Source organism: Macrosteles quadrilineatus, unplaced genomic scaffold (assembly GCF_028750875.1).
Source record: "Macrosteles quadrilineatus isolate MER2022 unplaced genomic scaffold, UCM_ALF_1.0 Scaffold_2__2_contigs__length_208266976, whole genome shotgun sequence".
NCBI classification, from domain to species: domain Eukaryota; kingdom Metazoa; phylum Arthropoda; class Insecta; order Hemiptera; family Cicadellidae; genus Macrosteles; species Macrosteles quadrilineatus.
Window position 1 is genome coordinate 169,310,336 of NW_026542595.1, and position 18,801 is coordinate 169,329,136.

The window sequence follows — 18,801 nt, forward strand, 5'->3', positions numbered from 1 at the left end:
TGTCACAAAATGTAATGGAATAGCATCACGACATGTATGTTTTTGCGTATGGAAATGGAAATTGTGTAGCTTTTTGGTAGTACTGGAGCCATTTTCTCTTTCACCATCTCATAAAAGTAAGACTATTGAATACTGAAGTTGTATCAAGTCAAAGGTAATACTTAAATAATTAAGTTATAACAATAAACCTCCTACAACTATAAACACTGTTCTTCAAACAATTATTAAAATTGTGTCTTTGTGTGTACATATAATTCATTAGAAACAATCGATTTAAAATGAATGATTAGTTAAACGAACTAGGTTAACTAGACTTTTGTTCCGTCAGTTTCAACCATCGATCTCTATTATTACATAATAGAGATCGATGGTTTCAACAGGTGTAGCGATTGGCTACATGCGTTTTGGGTTCATTAACATCTGTCAGGTAAATACTGGACGTGAAACAATCAAATGCCCAACGATAATTCGTAAACACGTATGTTAACATGAAAGTAAAGACAAACCCATATAACACAGAACTTGCACCGGCCAGAAGGCCAAAATATGAAACAATATGAACAAGTATCGTTTTTTGATTTGTTAAATATAACACTAATTACCTTTTCTAGAAAGCTTCTAATTCTAGTAGAATCTTATTAACTACCCGATTCGACATCAATGAGGATAGTTTCAAGTTTGGCAAAGACCTGGAAGTAGATTAAGTAACATGTTAGAGCAAGTCGTTACTGGGCTGACTTCTGTCCTTAAAGGCCCTGTGTACAATCACCGCCAATTACCAATGGTTTAGTTATGTGGAACTGATTAGCTATAAAAGCTGTGATTCAGTGCTTAGAGGCTTGCCTAACCAGTAGGTAGGTTTTAAAGAATTTCCCAAATAGGGGATAAGCTACCGTAGGTATAATCGTAAGACCTGGGCCCATACTTTTACTTTTGCGTTTTGATGTACCCAGAGACTAAAAACACCATCCGTTTATTTGAACGTTATCGTGCTAAACAGACACATATCATTTATATTTTGTGAATTTTCATAAAATACAAATAATAAAAGTTTATGAATTTTCATAAAATATAAGTAATATGTGTCTGTTTAGCACGATAACTCGAACAAAATCATCCGATTCCGATGGAGTTTTGTACAAACGTGTAAACCTACAGTTTGAACAAGTTAGTGAACCAGCATGGGGTTCAATCCATGGGAATGGGGCTTTATGGGGTAAAAATTGGGTTTTCTCATTTTACCCTCATGCATAAAATTTCCTAATTTCTCTCTAAACCGTTCTGAAGACCTTAAAATTACAAATAATTTAGTATAATAGAGTATTTTTGAAATAAAAAAATGGTAAATTTAAAATTCACATGTTATTCTTGAGGTGAATAAGTCAACTGTTGTAGTTTGCTTGTTTATGGATATATTTTGATCAAGTTTGGTAAATTTATTTATTTTATACCAAGCTATAAAATTCTTTCCAAAAACACATTTTTTTACCCTCCCTGTAGCAGCAAACGAACACTTGTTAAACCTAATGTTATTTAAATAAATATAAGTGAAAATCAAATCAGGCAAATGGTAATTCGCTTAGTCTGCACGTTTGCTACGGCGGTATTTTGAAACACTGTACAGTACTGCCTTTTAAAATTAGTTTGTTATTTTAAGACCGTTTTGGTCTATAGTTGTGTGCATGTAGTTATTAAAAACAAATATCCCTATATAGAACGTTTTTTTTAGTTCTTGTATAGCTCGTTTGAATTCTTGAAATAGATAACCTATAGTATTATAGTGTTATTTAAGTTTATATTTGCTTGCAAAATATACTATACACAGTAAAATTAATTTGAATGTACAAATTAAAATTTAAAAGTTCTTTAAGTTGCATGCAGAAGAAACAAGAAATTAACCTATTAAAACCTGAACGAGATTAATCGACCAATAACGACATTTTAGAATGATTAAAGTTATGTCATAGTCAATAGAGTAGTTTGTTATTACGAGAAAGAGATATTTTATTAAACAAAGTATTAAATAACATTTAGTTTTTAGGATAGCTTGCCCCGTTGTCGAAAATCCGACCAAAAGTTTGTATTGTGCAAACTTTTCTATTTTCACCGCACGCTGCAAATAAAATATGGGATTGGAATTTCTTCCATTTGTTTTGATTTTCTGTTTATATCTTGTTGTTATTTCCTCACCAACATGGCAACCCATAAAACACATGTTATTTTTTTTAAATTTTAAATAAATTTTTCTGTTTATTTTTGGCCTATTTTAATTTATAGAGGGATTCTGCAAATCTACAGTAAAATATCTTTCATTTGGTACCATCCGCTTGTAATTCGGTCCAGTAGTATAGTCAGGCTTGCTGCCATAAATTTTGCAAAAGATTTTTAGTATATAAGATAACAGTTAGTTTTTTTTACATGTTTGTAACAGGGCATAGGCCCACTCAATTTTGGGAACTATTATAAAGCTTTTAAAACTTAATTTGGCAATATTTTAATAAAATAAAAATCATGTAATAATCTAGAACGTCTAATTTAGTAAAACACCTTTAGTTTAGTTTTATGTTGTTTGATATGTTTTACTAAGGCTGTGCCTATATGTTTGTCTTGTAAAATCTTCTGCAATAGCAGACGGAATAAGAATATTTTCTCTAAAGTAGCATATCGTTCCCAGAAAATATTTATTGTTAAAAATGGAATCACGTGTACTTGTGCTGTATATGTAACACAGCATTATATTTCTGTGTCTATGAATTGATATTAGTATGTAAAGGAAACGTATTCCTTAACTCAGCCAAAATTACTGTGAATATTACTTTCTTGAGCATCACATGCTTTGAGTGTGTGTGTTTTTTTAACAACTACAGTGTTCACTTTTAAATTTTAAGTTTTTGAACAAGTTTGCTCTCATCAATTATATAAATCCAAGAGAATGTCACATATTTCGTTAATTTTCTGCGATGTGGTTGTATTTAAACTATCCTCAAAATTTGAGTGGTTGAAATAAACCTTTTGCGATACTTTCTGGCTCCTCTTGGGTTTCTTTCGCTGAAAAACTCGTTCAAAATGTGTTCAGCTTCACTTCTGTGTAAATAAAATTCTTGGTAGAGTGATTCCACAAATTACCTTTTACTCTAAATCAGTAAGAGTTTAATACCTCAAAAACCAATAATATAAAATAATAATTTTGAATGCTGAAAATAAACTAAACATCAGCATAAATTCAACAAAGACAACGTTTTTATTATTGCCTCTCGAGTCGAAAAAATTGACTGGTTTTTCAAACTTTTTGTATTGATACGAATAAAAAATATTTATGGGCTAACACTCTGTTCAGCTTTTTATATGTTGTTCGGACTATGAATTCTTGTTCCAAAACAAATTTTTCATAGTTTTTTAAGCTTGGTTGCTGCGAAAACAAAATATTAACTGTGCTAACACATTCTTTTTATATAAAATTCTTCAGACTTTCAAACAAATAGTCCGTTGTCACAAACCTATGTGGATTTTAAGAATCGTGAATTATATTAAAATCAATTAGAAATTATTATGGCTTGTTGTTGAATGTAGAAAATTCAGGTTTGTTATCAGTTTTGAATTAAGAGACTTGTATGATTCAAAACACACTAAATTATTTGAGAATTCTCTAGTTTTACAAAACTTGTTATCTCAAACAACATTACGGAATACTAACAGGAATTAAATTATAAACGAAAACTCAGGTTGTAAGTAGAACTGTGCTGGTTTATTTTAACTTTGCACAAATACTGTCATACTGTATAAATAAAATATAATAATCTAGTGTTTAAATTAATAAATCTTATTTACAATGTATACAAGTAACAACAATAATTTACAATTTACAAATACTTTATACACAAATACAGTATTTACAATTAATTATGTCACAATAAGTTTGTAATTTTGAAGTGGAAAACTTAAAATTAATTTGAAATAAACCAAACAATAAGATGACATCTAACATATTTTGCTAGGAAGCTAATTATTTAACATAATTGTTGTTACTGAGAAAAAAAAACAGTTATAAATGGCAAATAAAATGATAAATAGTTCGCAATTATTTAAGATTTCAACATTTCATCCTGCTTTTAAATTTTGTCTAGACACATAACTGGACAAAACAAATACTTAAACAAAAGGTTTATTGAAAAAAAAAAAACAGTTAAACAGAAAATAATATAATAAAAAGTTTGCAATTATTTAAGATTTCAACATTCCATTTTGCTATTAAATTTAGTGTATAAAATTAAGCTCCTTAGCAGGACAAATAAAATATTAAACAAAATTAACAATTTTTAAAATGCCGATTAAATAACTAATGTATTACACGTGTACAGGAGGATCTAAAACTATTATCAAAGAGGAGAAAATAGGTTGATTTCCACCCTTGAGCTATCCAACAAATAAACTGTTTGTTTGGAGCTATTCGGTCTGAAAATATCTCGGGGCAGTAAAAACAAAAGGAACTGTTGTGTCAACGGACGGCCAAACAAACAAACAACACCTGTGCAAAAATATCATGTTACATGTAAAACGTTTTAGGCCACCACGCAATTAGGAAACTTGCAGACCCGACGGCGGCAGTGGAGTCTGCAATAGGCGCCTAAAATGCAGCCAGCCTAGATTTGGCGGTAAATCGATTACGGTACCTTAAAAAGTTTGATGATATTTCAAAATAATGATGTTTGTAAATATTTTATAAATCTGATAGTTATCCAAAATATCTAGTTCTACGTTGTTGTTAAGTTTAGGTGTTAATTACCTAGTTCCTTTAACACTAGAAAACCCGCGTAAAGTATTTTTTTATTCAAGTTTGTTTAGGTAAAATTGTAAATTGGATGGATTTTAAATATTCATTTTATTAGATAAAATTTAGATTTATGTATAGGTTTACCATTTAAATAAATATGGACCGTGCAATGCAAACAAAAACGAAAAAAACATCATTTAAGACAAAAACACAAACTTACACTTTACATTAAATTACAGAACATCTTAGATTAATTAAGGCATTGCAGGGGCATGTTTTCATTTTGTTAACCACTAAACTCATTATAAACATAAACAACTAATTACAGTCTATCGTGTAATTACTTAGTAATTGATCGTGGTTCTCGTTATGCCCTAAATAACAAATAACACAATATACACTATTTACAAAAGGCGATACATAAATAAGAGATCATAAGGACTCACTTTGGTAATGGAAGTGTCCGCTATACACACGACTAGCTAGAGGGCCTGGACAGCACAGTGACGGGTTTGTAGATGGGTCTAGGCTCGGGACTGCTACTACACGACGAGGATGCTGTCGTGGAGGTCGTGGGGAGCGACACGGCAGCCATCAGCTGTTGGTGCTGCAGGGAGTTCCGGAGGCTGCTGTAGAGGTCGTAGCCAGGAGGGTAGACGGCAGGGCGAAACGTGGAGGAAGAATCGGCCAGGAGTCGATCCACGGAGAATCCTATCGCAGGAGTCAGAGGCGTCGGCTTGGGCAGTGGCTGGAGCAGAGCCGGGTAAGGATATCCAGCGGGGAACCTGTGGTAAAGGGACGCAGGATTGCAGTAGAACTGTCCCAGGTGAGACATCCAAGGAGCGGGGAACGCTCCTGCAGCTCCAGCTGGCCCAATACCTCCAGGATACAGGGAACCCGCACCGAGGACCACTGACCTTTTAAAAGCTGCCAACCTGCTTCTGGAAGCCGCTGTAGATCTTCTCCTCAACTTGCCGGTGGTTCCTCCAATGAACACGTCCTCGCTGCTGGGGTCCAACATCCAGTAGTTGCCTTTGCCGGGGTCGTCGTAGTGACGGGGAACTTTGACGAAGCACTTGTTGAGAGATAGGTTATGCCTTATAGAGTTCTGCCAACCTTGCTTGTTCTCTCTGTAGTACGGGAAGTTTCTCATGATGTACTCGTAGATGCCGTTCAGCGTGAGGCGTTTCTCCGGAGACTGTCTGATCGCCATCATGATGAGTGCGTTGTAACTGTAAGGTGGTTTTTCGTTTTTCTTCTTCTCCTCGGGTTTGTCCTCTTTCTCGGAGGGTCGGTTGGTGCAGTCCAGCGGAGGTGGTGTTCCCGTTCCCGTCACATCCAGATCGGACTCCAAGTCGCTGACGTCACTACCACTGGAGTTACTAGGCGGGACACAACTCTCCATCTCGGGACTTCTGGGACTCGGCGGTTGGGATGCGGTCTCAGGCAGAATGGAACTGATGCTGAACGAAGATTTGAGAGGGGTTCGCGCCATGATCGGAATGTCGTATGGTAAAAGCTCAATTTTCACCATGGTTCATCGGCACGAACTATAGAACAGTCTAAAGTCTATTTCACTGGTGCACAGTCAAACTACACTGGACGAAAACACAAACACTAAACGATCGTAATCCGCTCAACATAGCAAACGGGACACTAGTATGTAACGGAGCGCGCAGATTGAGTTGTTGCTCGTACGACGACTCTATCGCTACTGAACAACTTGTCCTGTTGACAGCTGTATATTCCGTGCATAGCGGGGAGTCTGTAGCCCCGCCCACCGAGCCGAGCCCCTCCCATCGACCAACCGGAGCGCGATGTGGCACCCCCTCCACCGCGACTGTGGACAAAACATGCACCCTACCGCTTTAATTGATACAACACTGGGCTGTCAGTTTGCGGGGGGAAGGGACGATTCTAGTTGTATCCACCTTGGAAAACGATTCCATCCACGAGCTTTGTCGGTTTATTGACAATATAAATGAATGTGGCTCGAGCTTCCGGCGGACATTGTGGGCGGTGTTTCCGGCGTAACCTGACCAATGGATAAACATCACGAGTCAAACTACTTGTTACAACTGTGATGTGATATTACACTGATCACAATTAAGTAAACAACTAATTTACTTATAGCAAAATAAATCAGCACACATTACTTTTACCTTAAATCAGGCTACATGTCCTCCAAGTATCAGAAATAAAATAGGCTACTTGGGCATGCACTTAGATGCAAAGCTTAATTGGAAGGCACATATCTGGACTAAAAGACAACATCTACATTTAAAAACAACTAAACTTAATTGGCTTCTTGGATCTAAATCAAAACTCAGTACACAAAATAAATTGTTACTGTACAAAACAGTTCTAAAACCAATTTGGACTTATGGTATTCAGCTTTGGGGATCAGCAAGTACCTCAAACATTGAAATTATTCAACGTTACCAATCAAAATGATTACGTAAAATTGTCAACGCTCCTTGGTTTGTTACTAACAGAACACTTCACAATGATCTTCAAATTCGAACAGTCAAAGAAGAAATTACAAAATCTAGTGAAAAATACATTATAAAATTGGAAAATCATTCAAATTATCTTGCACTTAATTTATTGGACAATCACAACACCATTTAAGCGACAAACGATATTGGACCTCCCATTCCGATTCGGCTAAATTCTCTTTGTTACCTAGTGTTGACAGTGGTCAATCACTAGCTCATGTTCTTCAAGTTAATGTTGTATTATTATTTATATCATTTGCTTATTGTTCAACTTGAACAAATGTTAAATTAAATAAAGTTAAAAAAAATAAAAAAAATAAATGTATTGGTTATGTTATCTATAATTTACAAACAAATAATCACACCTGATTTTAAATAAGGTAATAAATTGAAAGAATAACAAACAAATAAGTACAGCTGAGGTATTTTTAACATTACGTATATGGAGTTCCCTTTAAGTTCCCTTTAGAAAGGAATTACGACCTTAAAGGTCAATTTATGAAATAATGGATAGTTTTGCGCAAGGTTTATCGTCATGACGACATTTTAAGTATATGGTTTATAATGGGGGTATGACTTTTAGTTTTCTCAAAAGTTCCTTGGTACTTTGGAATTTGTATATGGATTGGCCCTCGAATGTGGCCAGTCACAAAATCTGCTTACTGAAAAACAACTATTTATAACATATACATCGATAAAAAGAGATGAAGTACATAATTAAACAGAAATTAAAACTAAATTGAAAAATATAAAAGTGCTGAAAAGAAAATTGGTTAATACATCGCTACAGTATATCACATATTAATTATGTAATTAATTTATTCTTTTCATACGATCAACTAAATATTTAAATACATACAGTAGACACCGAGATTTATTTTGTAAGTTAATTTTAATCACGCGCGCCATCTTTGGTGATACCATACATTTAAAAATGGTTGAGCCGTTGCTGTTAGCCAATATAAACCCAAGAGAACCTTCCTAAAAGGAGAAAAACGGTAGCGACATTCCCGTACTATTTACCGGTGCGAGACCACTGAACCTCTTCATTTTTAGTGTCTCGCTAGCATTAAAAATTATTAAAATTAATAGTTAGTTACCATATGATAGATTTAAATCGATATAAAGGACGATAATGTTTTAAACACTATCCCACTCTTATAAGGGTTTTAGGCTAACAAATATCCAAAACAAATCTTATATAGGCCTGTTAAAAAAAAATGGTTTTTCTTTTCCGAGTTAGTTTATCTCTTCTACCACACTACTCTGGATTTTCATGATTGAGGTATCAAATTGAAAGTATGCACGCACAGATTTCACACCAAGCATCGGCATATGTTTATCTACTGTATTACTCGAACAAAACCATAAATTTGATTTATTTTCAAATTCTTACTTCAATTTATTCACCAGTTATAATTACATAGTCCTATATATTTTGGTCTAAGAACCTTCAGTGAAATACCTTCTTTCATTTAAGCTATTAGTTGTTTAAATCTGAAGATTTTTAAGCAAACGAAAGGTAAACAACCAACATAAAAATCATTTTTATAAGGTTTTTCTATGACAAAAACTAATAGCTCCAGTATTGTTTGAAATTTTCTTATATGTTTTAGACTCAAAATAATCAGTAAATTATAGGCTTTAATTTGAGCTTTTGATTGTTTGCATCGGTTAAATTCAAGATACTGCATTGCTCAATGAAAAATCATAAATTTGATTATTTCTCGGATATGATATTTGTTTCAACGCTGCGGAGCAGCATGGGTCCTCTAGTAACCTTTTTGAACACTATCTCACTTTTATGAGGGTTACAAATATCCAAAACAAATTCTCTTTTAAAGAATTCATGAACCGTTGCAACAACAGATGTAACATGACATTCAAGACTTTTGTTTATCGTTCAGTAAATACATGCAATTCGTCATATCGAGGAATTTAGATATAAAACATACCAGTCACATGCAAGTATAAAAATAAATACTAAACTATGAGAATTTAGGATGGATTGGCACAGTTTGTACCCAGAAACTAATTATTTTAATTTTCGTTTACATTTCTGAATGTATTAAATTTTACTCTACACTTATTGGCTATCGAGGTACTAAATGGTAGAACGTTTTAGATTCCCATGTTATCTATTATTATTTGCTGTTAAAGCTTATATAATCCACAGAGAAGCTAATGTTATAACATTTGCCAAGACAGAAATTTACAGCTTAGGTGTTTATACATAACGTTAAGATTACAAAGTCCAATAAACAACCTAAACTACACTAACAGTCTAGGATTACCTACAAATTATACAAAGAGCAATGTTGGTTGGTAATTTAGGCTCTCACTCCCTGGGAATATTATATTTGCTACTTCAAATTACAGACAATTTCAAAACAAGATTTTATACACATTTATCAGGCTATTCCATTCCCGTGTTAAATTTATAGCAAGTTTGGGAAAAAAACTAACGTATAACAGATTTGAACCACCGACCGACAGCCCGTAACTGTTGGCAACAGTTGATTTCTGACGGATACGCAAATTGTTGAACAAGTTTAACTGAAAAGACAATCTATATATTAATAGGCAAGCATTCTCAACTCGTGTGCATTGCAGGGAAAATCTACGCATACTGTTGGAAAGATATTTTCCCGTATAAGTGCAGAATCCCATTATAAATTAAAATAAACTCAAAAATAAGCCCAAAATAAAATTTGAAATTTAACAAAAAAATTTAAATGGGTTTTATGGCTAGTAGGTACTTAGGTTTGCTGCAGCAGGGCAAAAAAGTGTTTTTTTGTAAAATGTTAATAGTTTGATAGCCTAAGAAATAAATGCATCTTCCAAATTTGATAAAATTATGTTTATAAACATACAACAGTTTACTTACTCTCCTTAAGGATAACTTTGGAATATTAAATTTACGATTTTTTTTTTATTTTCTCCGTAACCATTACGAGCATTATAACGCTTCAATATACGTACTTAATTATTTGTTTTTTTAAGCTCTACTAAGTGGTTTGGAAAGAAATTGCTAAATTTTATGTTTTTGGGTCAAGAATAGAAAAAAAAAACAATATTGTTATCACATAAAACCCAATGAACCCCCATTCCCATAGTCCGATTATGCTGGTTCGCGAACTCGTTCGAATAAATGTAGGTTTACACGTTTATACCAAATTTTATCAAAATCGGATCATCTTTCCTCGAGTTATCCTGATAATATATATATGAATTTGAACGGATGACGTTTTTGGCCTCTAGGGACCTCAAAGAGAAAACTAAATCGGTCCCTGGTCCAGGTCTTACCATGAGTACTACCATAGCTCATTCCCTATATGGGAAATTTGCTAAAAACTTACTACAGTAGTCCATTAAGATATAAAACCTCTACATGAGTATCCAAAACCCAATGATAAAACCTAGTAAATGTATTGATAAACAATATTGGCTATGTACCCATATTTCATAGTTAAAATTTGACTACTTTTAACACTTGAACCTCCAGGGTTCTTCGACAACCTCCAGAGGCTGCCTCGTGGGTTGGTGACCTTGGCCGCCCAAGTTGAAGTTGCTACCTCGAACTCGTCATAAATCGTGAGCCTGAGTGACAGGTTGTCAAAACCTCCGGATTACCACTGTTGTTTCGTGTAAACATCCGATAGTTCCAGCTATTGTACAACCATCACCTTCCGGGGTGAACAACCTGCCAGCACAAAGGAAATTGCACGAGCCCAAAATAGCAAGGGTAGAAATCTGTGGGGCTGTAAACAATTCGTTAATCCTCTGCGATTCAGTTATATGGAGTTGAGGAAATATAATTCTCGGAAAAAAGGATTGCATATGTTTGGGGGTTGGTTTGTGTTGTAACGGGTGTGATTTCAAAGTGGCAAGGTACAAATATATTATAATTGATTGTGTTTTAGTGAGTTTCCCATATAGATAATGAGCTACTGTTACCGTATTACAAGGGATAATCACCCTAAAAACACAAAATTTATTAATTTCTTTTCAAACCATTTTGTAGAGCTTAAAAAAGAAATAATTTTGTATATTGAAGCGTTGTTGTATGCCTAACGGTTACGGAGATAACTAAAAAATATATACAACATTAAAATTCTCATGTTATTCTTATGGAGAATAAATAAATTGTTGTAGTTTGCTTGTTTATGGATATATTTTAATCAAATTTTGCAATTTTATTTATTTCATCTGATTTATTTCAGCAACCCAGCCAGGTAAATGGAAATTTGCTTAGTCTTCAGGTTTTCTGCTGTGGGGGGAAGGTTTATATTAATATCGATGCCAAGAATATTGTATAAGAATAAGAATAAGAACAAGAATGCTTTATTGCCGTTACACTGGTTTACATGCATGGCACAGTCAAGGAAATGTCTTAGAACTAAAGGTTTTAACTAAGGTTTAATTTAACATCGTTTATAAAGTCTATTTCTCTATATGGACACAGGTTTAACAGGTAGTTTTTAAGTACTATTTTAAATTTAAAACAATTAAAACATCTTATTCTATTAGGTAACATATTATAATACTGTTTGGATTTTTCAATAAAACTAGTAGCTGTGGTGCTGTATCGACACTGTCTAGATATAAAATTGCAGCGGTTTCGTGTGTTGTAACTGTGTACATTTTCATGTGTGTCTGTTTTACTAAAACTATTTTTTGCAAACACAAGGCAGTCTAAAATATACATTGCTTGTAAAGTTAAAATATTAGCCTCCCTAAATAATGGTTTACAGTGTGTTCTAAAATCAACATTGTACATGATTTTTATTGCTCGTTTTTGCAATGACAAAAGTTTTTTTTATAATTACTACCTCCCCATACAATTGTTCCATAACTTAGATGGGAATGTATATGTGCATAGTAAATGCATTTCAAGGTATTAAAATCTACACTGTTCTTAAGCATGTTTATTATAAATATTCCTTTGTTAAGTTTTTTAGCTGTATAATCAATATGAACTTTCCACTTTAAGTTAGATTCTATAAAAACACCTAAAAATTTTACACAATTTTTATTATGCCTATTATTAAAACTAATACATAAATCTTGAGTTTTTTCTACATTTAAAAACAATTTATTGGCCTTACACCAGTCTTCGATTAAGCTATCTGCTTTGTATGCCATTACTGTTGAATTTAGCAAATTCTCACTTTGAATTTGTATTGCTAAATCATCTGCAAAAAGATAAGGCTTAACATTGAGGTTTAGAATATTTTTCATGTGTATTCCCAAACACATGAGCTATTTGTTTAAACACAACGTTGGTTACATCACGATGGTATCATCAGCTGTGGTTCCATGTGCCTGGTAAGAATTGTAGACATTATGTTATACAAAGGTAACAATTACTTTTAATACATTTATTTTATCTACTTTACAACTAATGGTGATAGCTTGGAAAATAATTTGGATTATAATTTATTGAATGAGTAGTAAAAAACAAATTGTGATACTAAAACGTTATTTCTGAGATGCAGTAAATGATTTATGCAAATATTATGCAAAAATATTATGCAACTGGAGTTCGTAATTAATTTTAATTACTCGATATTTCAAACATTTAGTAACAGATAAATACAGTGTACTTATAAAAAAATAGTGTCTGACTAGGCGGAAAAGTACAACTTTGACAAAGCTTTCAAGCTCTTCACGCGCGTTCTAACCGTACTGTAATTATTTATATTTGATATATAGGCCTACTTATGACAGAGGTTTAAAATATATTGTATGTAAAAATATTTGGAAATAAAAAGTTTTAAATAGATCAAAGCCATTCACTTAACAAATTCAACAAAAGACGTTCTTTAACAAACTGAACCCCCGGAAGCGAACAAAATTTGTACAGATTTTACACTTTTTGTACTTTCTAAAGAGATTGTCTCGCTTCGTGCGTGAATTTTGCCTTTCTTTTAGGCCCTTTTCCAACAAAGACATGTCGTTAGGGGCGCCTTTGTCAGGTTGACTTCCAGTGGCGGATTTGAACCCGGGACCTCCTGCGAGCGTGCAATCGATTCCCCTAGCAACTGGACAGTAGCCGGAGCTGCTGTCGTAACTGATGTCTTGTCTTTGGGGCTCCGAGACGAATTGGTGTGAAACGAGATAGAGATGTATTTGCTGGGAAGAGAATTCCACAGATAAACTGCTATTCATGTGAAACTGTTTAATTTGTGACTGAGATGCAATTTTTAAGTTTTGATTCTACTTTTGAAAGCTTTATTGTGATTTTTACTGTAAGCCACGAACTTTCCCTCCGCACGTAATATGGTTTAGCGTCAGATTTGAATCATGTAGCTGCAATTTGATAGTTATGACGTCAATCTTCCATTCTCATGTTTGCAGCTAAGGATTGGTAATGAAGCAAGGTTTTAGTAAGACTAGCTGCAGATTCGTAAAATATTTATAGTGAAGATTTTATTTTTATTTTATAGCTATACTAAATGTGTAGCTTGGGAATAAATAATTAGATAGCTTGGTTTTTTTCTGTATTTAGATTCACCAACAAAAAAAGCGGATAGAAGTAGGTCCTACTGTAGTCTAATTCCGGTATGTAATAAAAATACTTTTGGAAATATAAATTTTGAGCGAAATTGTACGACTGAAATTGTAAATTTGATTTGTCAATGTTATGGTAAAATAATGTATAATGTATAATCTTCTGATTTCCCGTTTGTAGAGGATGTCCTATCGTGGTTTGTTGTTTATAAAATATAAATAATCGTTTTAGCAGCAAATAAAATGTCAGACTTATACCTTGCATATTATTTCTTAGTTCTAAATCACCGAAAAACTTGTGATTTTTAATATCCTAAGGGTTTTACCCTTCTAGTATAAACTAAATAATTAGAATATCAGTGTTTTATGAGTTATCTACGAAATAGTATATTTCATCACTATCAGCAAAAGTGGCCCTTTTTGGTACCAAAAAGACACTTTCGCTCCTAATGATGAACAACTATTTTTATCATACCGTGGAAATAACCTCCTAATTGTTACAAAATTAGACCACATGACTTGAGGTTATACAACGTCGTCATCAGTGTTCACATTTCTGCTGTTTACAAACATAACTTAAAAGATTTGTGTCATTAGCATAGTTCTCATTTGTACTACTGTAATAAAATTACGCAGTAATGCTTCATACTGTAATTACCTCTCGACTTATTTGGAAGCAATCCTTCCATCCTCAATCCTCCCTCGACTCTTCCAACACAAAATCAGGAACACCTCCATGTTGTTTTATCTTTGTAATTTATGTGATTCAAATAGTAAACAAACTTTGTTATGTGCCACTAGCTGAGTACCCGTCCTTCGTACGGGGTTGGTATACAATGCTTATTGTAGTTAAATACTCGTGCTTTGCATTTGCAATGAGAGAGGACACGTTTTGAGAAAATTTGGTTTACTATAATCTACGGTATACTATAGTATATAGAACATCTACCATAGCCATTATGTTCTACCACTTCATCTAAACAAATTGTTTAAAACAATAGAAAGAAGTAAAGTTCTCACAATCAGGTTTTTGTTGCTGCTTGGTTCAAATTAGCTTTTGTCATAAAATGTATAAAGAACTAATGGTACTGCACCCTGATGGTAAACCGTATAACCTTTTAATGCTATTTAATATCATAGAAAACATTTGTCTAGTTGAAACAGCTAGCAAAACTATTCAATTTCTTTTAAATATGAATACTCATAAGGTTAACATGGGGAACTCTAGAGCCGCTGGGGCGGAGCCCGAAAGGATTTTTGAGGTAAGAATATGTCTATATGTTAATCGGGAATGTGAGCTATCATCATACCAAATTTCAACACAATCCGACCAGTAGTTAATGCGTGATTGAACTTCAAACAAACAAACAAACAAACAAACAAACAAACAAACAAACAAACAAACAAACAAACAAACAAACAAACAAACACACAAACTTTCACATTTATAATATTAGTATGATATGATAAACAAATTCCGAGGTATTAGCAAACATAACAAATGTACATATGGTTTTTTTTGTTCTGTATTGGAGGTTACATGAAAACGATGATTTTGCGGACGTTTTAGAGAAATAAAAACTGCTGTTTTCCGAACGGCTGTAAATAGTAGTCGAGAACTTAAAACGATCGAGAGCTGCAAAGCCCTTTCGGCCCATCCCCGTGGTACGAACGCTATTTTTCACCACACTACACAAAATTGAGAAGATACACAATCTAAATACCCCTGCCGCAGCAAACCTGCAGACTACGCGAATTTACACTAGCCTTATTGGAGTTACACTAAAATGTCTCCTTAAATATATCACATTTATTCCCTATTTAAATAGAACTTGTTTAAAGAGGACTTAAGTTTGCTGCAACAGAGATGGTAAATGTGTTTTTTTTATGTTAATAGTTTAGTAAGAAATAAACGGATTTTCAAAATTTGATCAAAATATGTCCACAAACAAGCAAACTACAACAATTTACGTATTCTCTGTAAAAATAAACTGGTAGTTTTAAATTTAAATTTTTTTTTTTATTTTCCCCGTAACCATTATGTGCATAATAACGCTATAATATACTAAATTATTTGGTTTGTCAAGCTCTAAGAAATAGTTTGGATAGAAAATGCTAAATTTTATGTTTTTTTGTAAAAAATGGGAAAAATCCATTTTTACCCCATAAACCCCTGTTCCCGTAGTCCGATTATGCTGGTTCGCAAACTCGTTCGAATAAATGTCGGTTTACACGTTTGTACAAAATTTCATCAAAATCGGGTCGTTTTGCTCGATAGGCTCATAAGTTATCCTGCTGATATATATATGAATTTGAACGGATGGATTTTTTGGCCTCTAGGGACGTCAAAACGGAAAGTAAATAGGTCCCTGGTTTGTAGTACCAGTACCAGTACTTTTGGTCGTGGTTGTTTGTGTACATCAAATAAATTACGACCAAATAAGTAAAAGAAAAGTAGCTTAATAAGAGAGTTAAATTTTGTTTACAATCCTGTAGAAAAACAAAAACCAGACTAACTTATAACGCGTTGCTATGACAACGTCATCGGCTGACGCTACACCCTCATGGTTTGTAGTACTGTACCATGAGTACTACGGTAATAGCTTATTCCCTATATGGGAAATTCGTTAAAACATCATCACTTGAGCTAAAAACATCATAGTATGGTGAAAAAGTTATATTCATTAATGAAAAACTTCAGAAAAACAGTTGAGTATCATGTTGATTTAATTGACGCAAAGTTATATAATTTTAGATGCAATATTCGACCTTCAAATTATAAACTCAACCTGTTATCGCACTGGTAAATTACAGTCCAGCAATTTTTGAACACCTTTTTTACCACTTGTAGAATTATAATAGACATCACTGACTTCTCTATACATTTATTGTGTGATACAAGGGATAGACACGATGGGGGTTCGATTGCTGACAATTTGACCCAGAGGATATCCCAAAAATGTTAAGTAAATTTTCAGAACACCAAATTTTGTAATCCATTCCTGGTATCGTCCGCAAAGGAAACACTTCCAGAACGCTATTTGCTAAACACTCACGTAGAAACGCTAAGTACCTGAGGTATGGCATGTGGAGGGGTGGACTATGCTAAGAGATTTAAGCTTCATAATAGCTAACACCTATATTGGAATCCAAATGCCCATGCATATTATGTCCATTTGCAACGTGGTTTTATACAATTCAATACCATACTAGCAGATATATTATATGAAAAAGAGTAGTATGAATATTTTATGATTGACATATTTTTATTCGGCATTTAAGGATTAAATTTAATAGACATTTTTTTCAGCTGTTCACAAATTATGTTATCCTATAATTTTATCATGCTGCGCAAAAGTTGTTAAAATGGTTTTCGTTAATTTGGATGCATTATTATAAAATCATAGATTTAGAATGTATGAACAAATATTAGAATGTAAAATAATTAGGAACAGAAAAAATACTACTGTATGCTCAGATGACGAGGGAATACATTTGAACTATTAGTATAAGTATTGTAATGGTAATCGAATGCAAAACAAAGTTATTAATTTTTCATACAGTCACCCGACAAAGTTGGCTTCCTTGTACTGTTTATAGTACAGAAAACTGCTAATTGCTGCATATTTATACTTTGCCGCACGATTTATACTTTGTCGTACGGTTTATACTTTGCCGCACATCAGGATTCCAACGAAACAACACAAAACAGCGTGGTTCTATTATGCACGTAATCCGTGTACGCTTGGAAATAGGTTGGCAACACTTAAAGATAATAATACTATGAGCAGCTGATTGACTATTATAACTACGATTTAACCTGTCATTTCGTGTTTATAGTTTCGGCATTTCTGAACTTTCTGGACTTTTCTTTTAAACGTTTTTAAAACATTTCTACGATCTTAATAAACAAGAAAATACCTTTAAAGCATTTTTTTAGGCGCGGAAACCACTTCAAATTACAAAAACATACGGAGCTATATTCTCAAAACGCGGAGCACATTTATTGCCGAGAAAAAATAGCGGAGTGATACGGACCGCGGGTATTACTTTCTCTAGGGCACCTATTTGTGTTGCCAGCTGAACCTAAAAACGTGTTGTATAGTGTTTGAAAGACTAATTATTTATATGCTTTATAGTGACTGTAGGAAAAATATAATGTGTAACACGAGTGAAAAAGGCCTTTGCTGCACTCGAGATCACATTGCTCTCGTATGCAGCAAAGTGCCACTTTCACCACTAGTTACACAAATAATTATTTCCTTCAGTTACCTCACAAAGCAGGCTTCCTTGCACTGATTATATCACGCAAAGTAGCTAATTGCATTTACTCTCTTTTACTGCACTCATTTTACTTGCCGCAGTCCAGTATTCCAATTAAACAAAGCAAAACAGTGTGCTTTTATAAGGCACGTGATACGTGTACGGTTGAAAATAAGTTGGCAACAAAGATACGACTGTGATCAGCTGGTGCAGCATTTCACAGCTTTATTGAGTATCAATACAAATACGCTTAACCTGTTTCGTTCTACGCTTGGATTTAACCTAACCTAAAACGTGTTGTTTAGTGTTTAAAGACTAATTATTATATGCTTTATAGTAACTGTAGTAAAAATGTAATATGTAACGTGACCAAAAAGTGACACTTCGCGCACTATCTACACAAATAACTATTTATTATCAAAACTATAGAATATCATTGTTAGGGAAATGCGTCGAAATATGTTAAATGCTGTATAGTGACTGTGACTTCTTTTAATTCCTTGAAATTTACATTACAATTTAAAAATGTGCTCCCTTAATTAGTTGTTCTGATTTCCAAATCTCTAATTTAGAGCAAAGTAAAAGCGATTAGCTGATTTTCCCTTGCACTAAATTTTCTTCCCCTCGCTCTCAATTACACATTTTTGTCTATTGCGCGCACTAGATTTACTGATTATTTTCATGATTTAAATCTGCTGTTTTACTGATTAGCTATATAAATGTAACAGAAATAGGATAAGCCACGGGATGAAAATC

General features: G+C 33.5%; 1 protein-coding gene across 1 annotated transcript; it reads right to left on the reverse strand.

The window, feature by feature from the left end:
* Positions 1–4,353: 4,353 nt before the first annotated feature.
* LOC128986439 (fork head domain transcription factor slp2-like) lies at positions 4,354–6,717 on the reverse strand. Its single transcript, XM_054406812.1, has one exon. The coding sequence runs from the start codon at positions 6,303–6,305 to the stop codon at positions 5,250–5,252; it is 1,056 nt and encodes a 351-aa protein (XP_054262787.1). The 5' UTR covers positions 6,306–6,717; the 3' UTR covers positions 4,354–5,249.
* Between the last annotated feature and the right edge of the window lie 12,084 nt (positions 6,718–18,801).

Bases quoted from the DNA above. Each gene is read 5' to 3' on its own strand.
- LOC128986439 (XM_054406812.1), bottom strand. From the start codon at position 6,305: ATGGTGAAAATTGAGCTTTTACCATACGACATTCCGATCATGGCGCGA.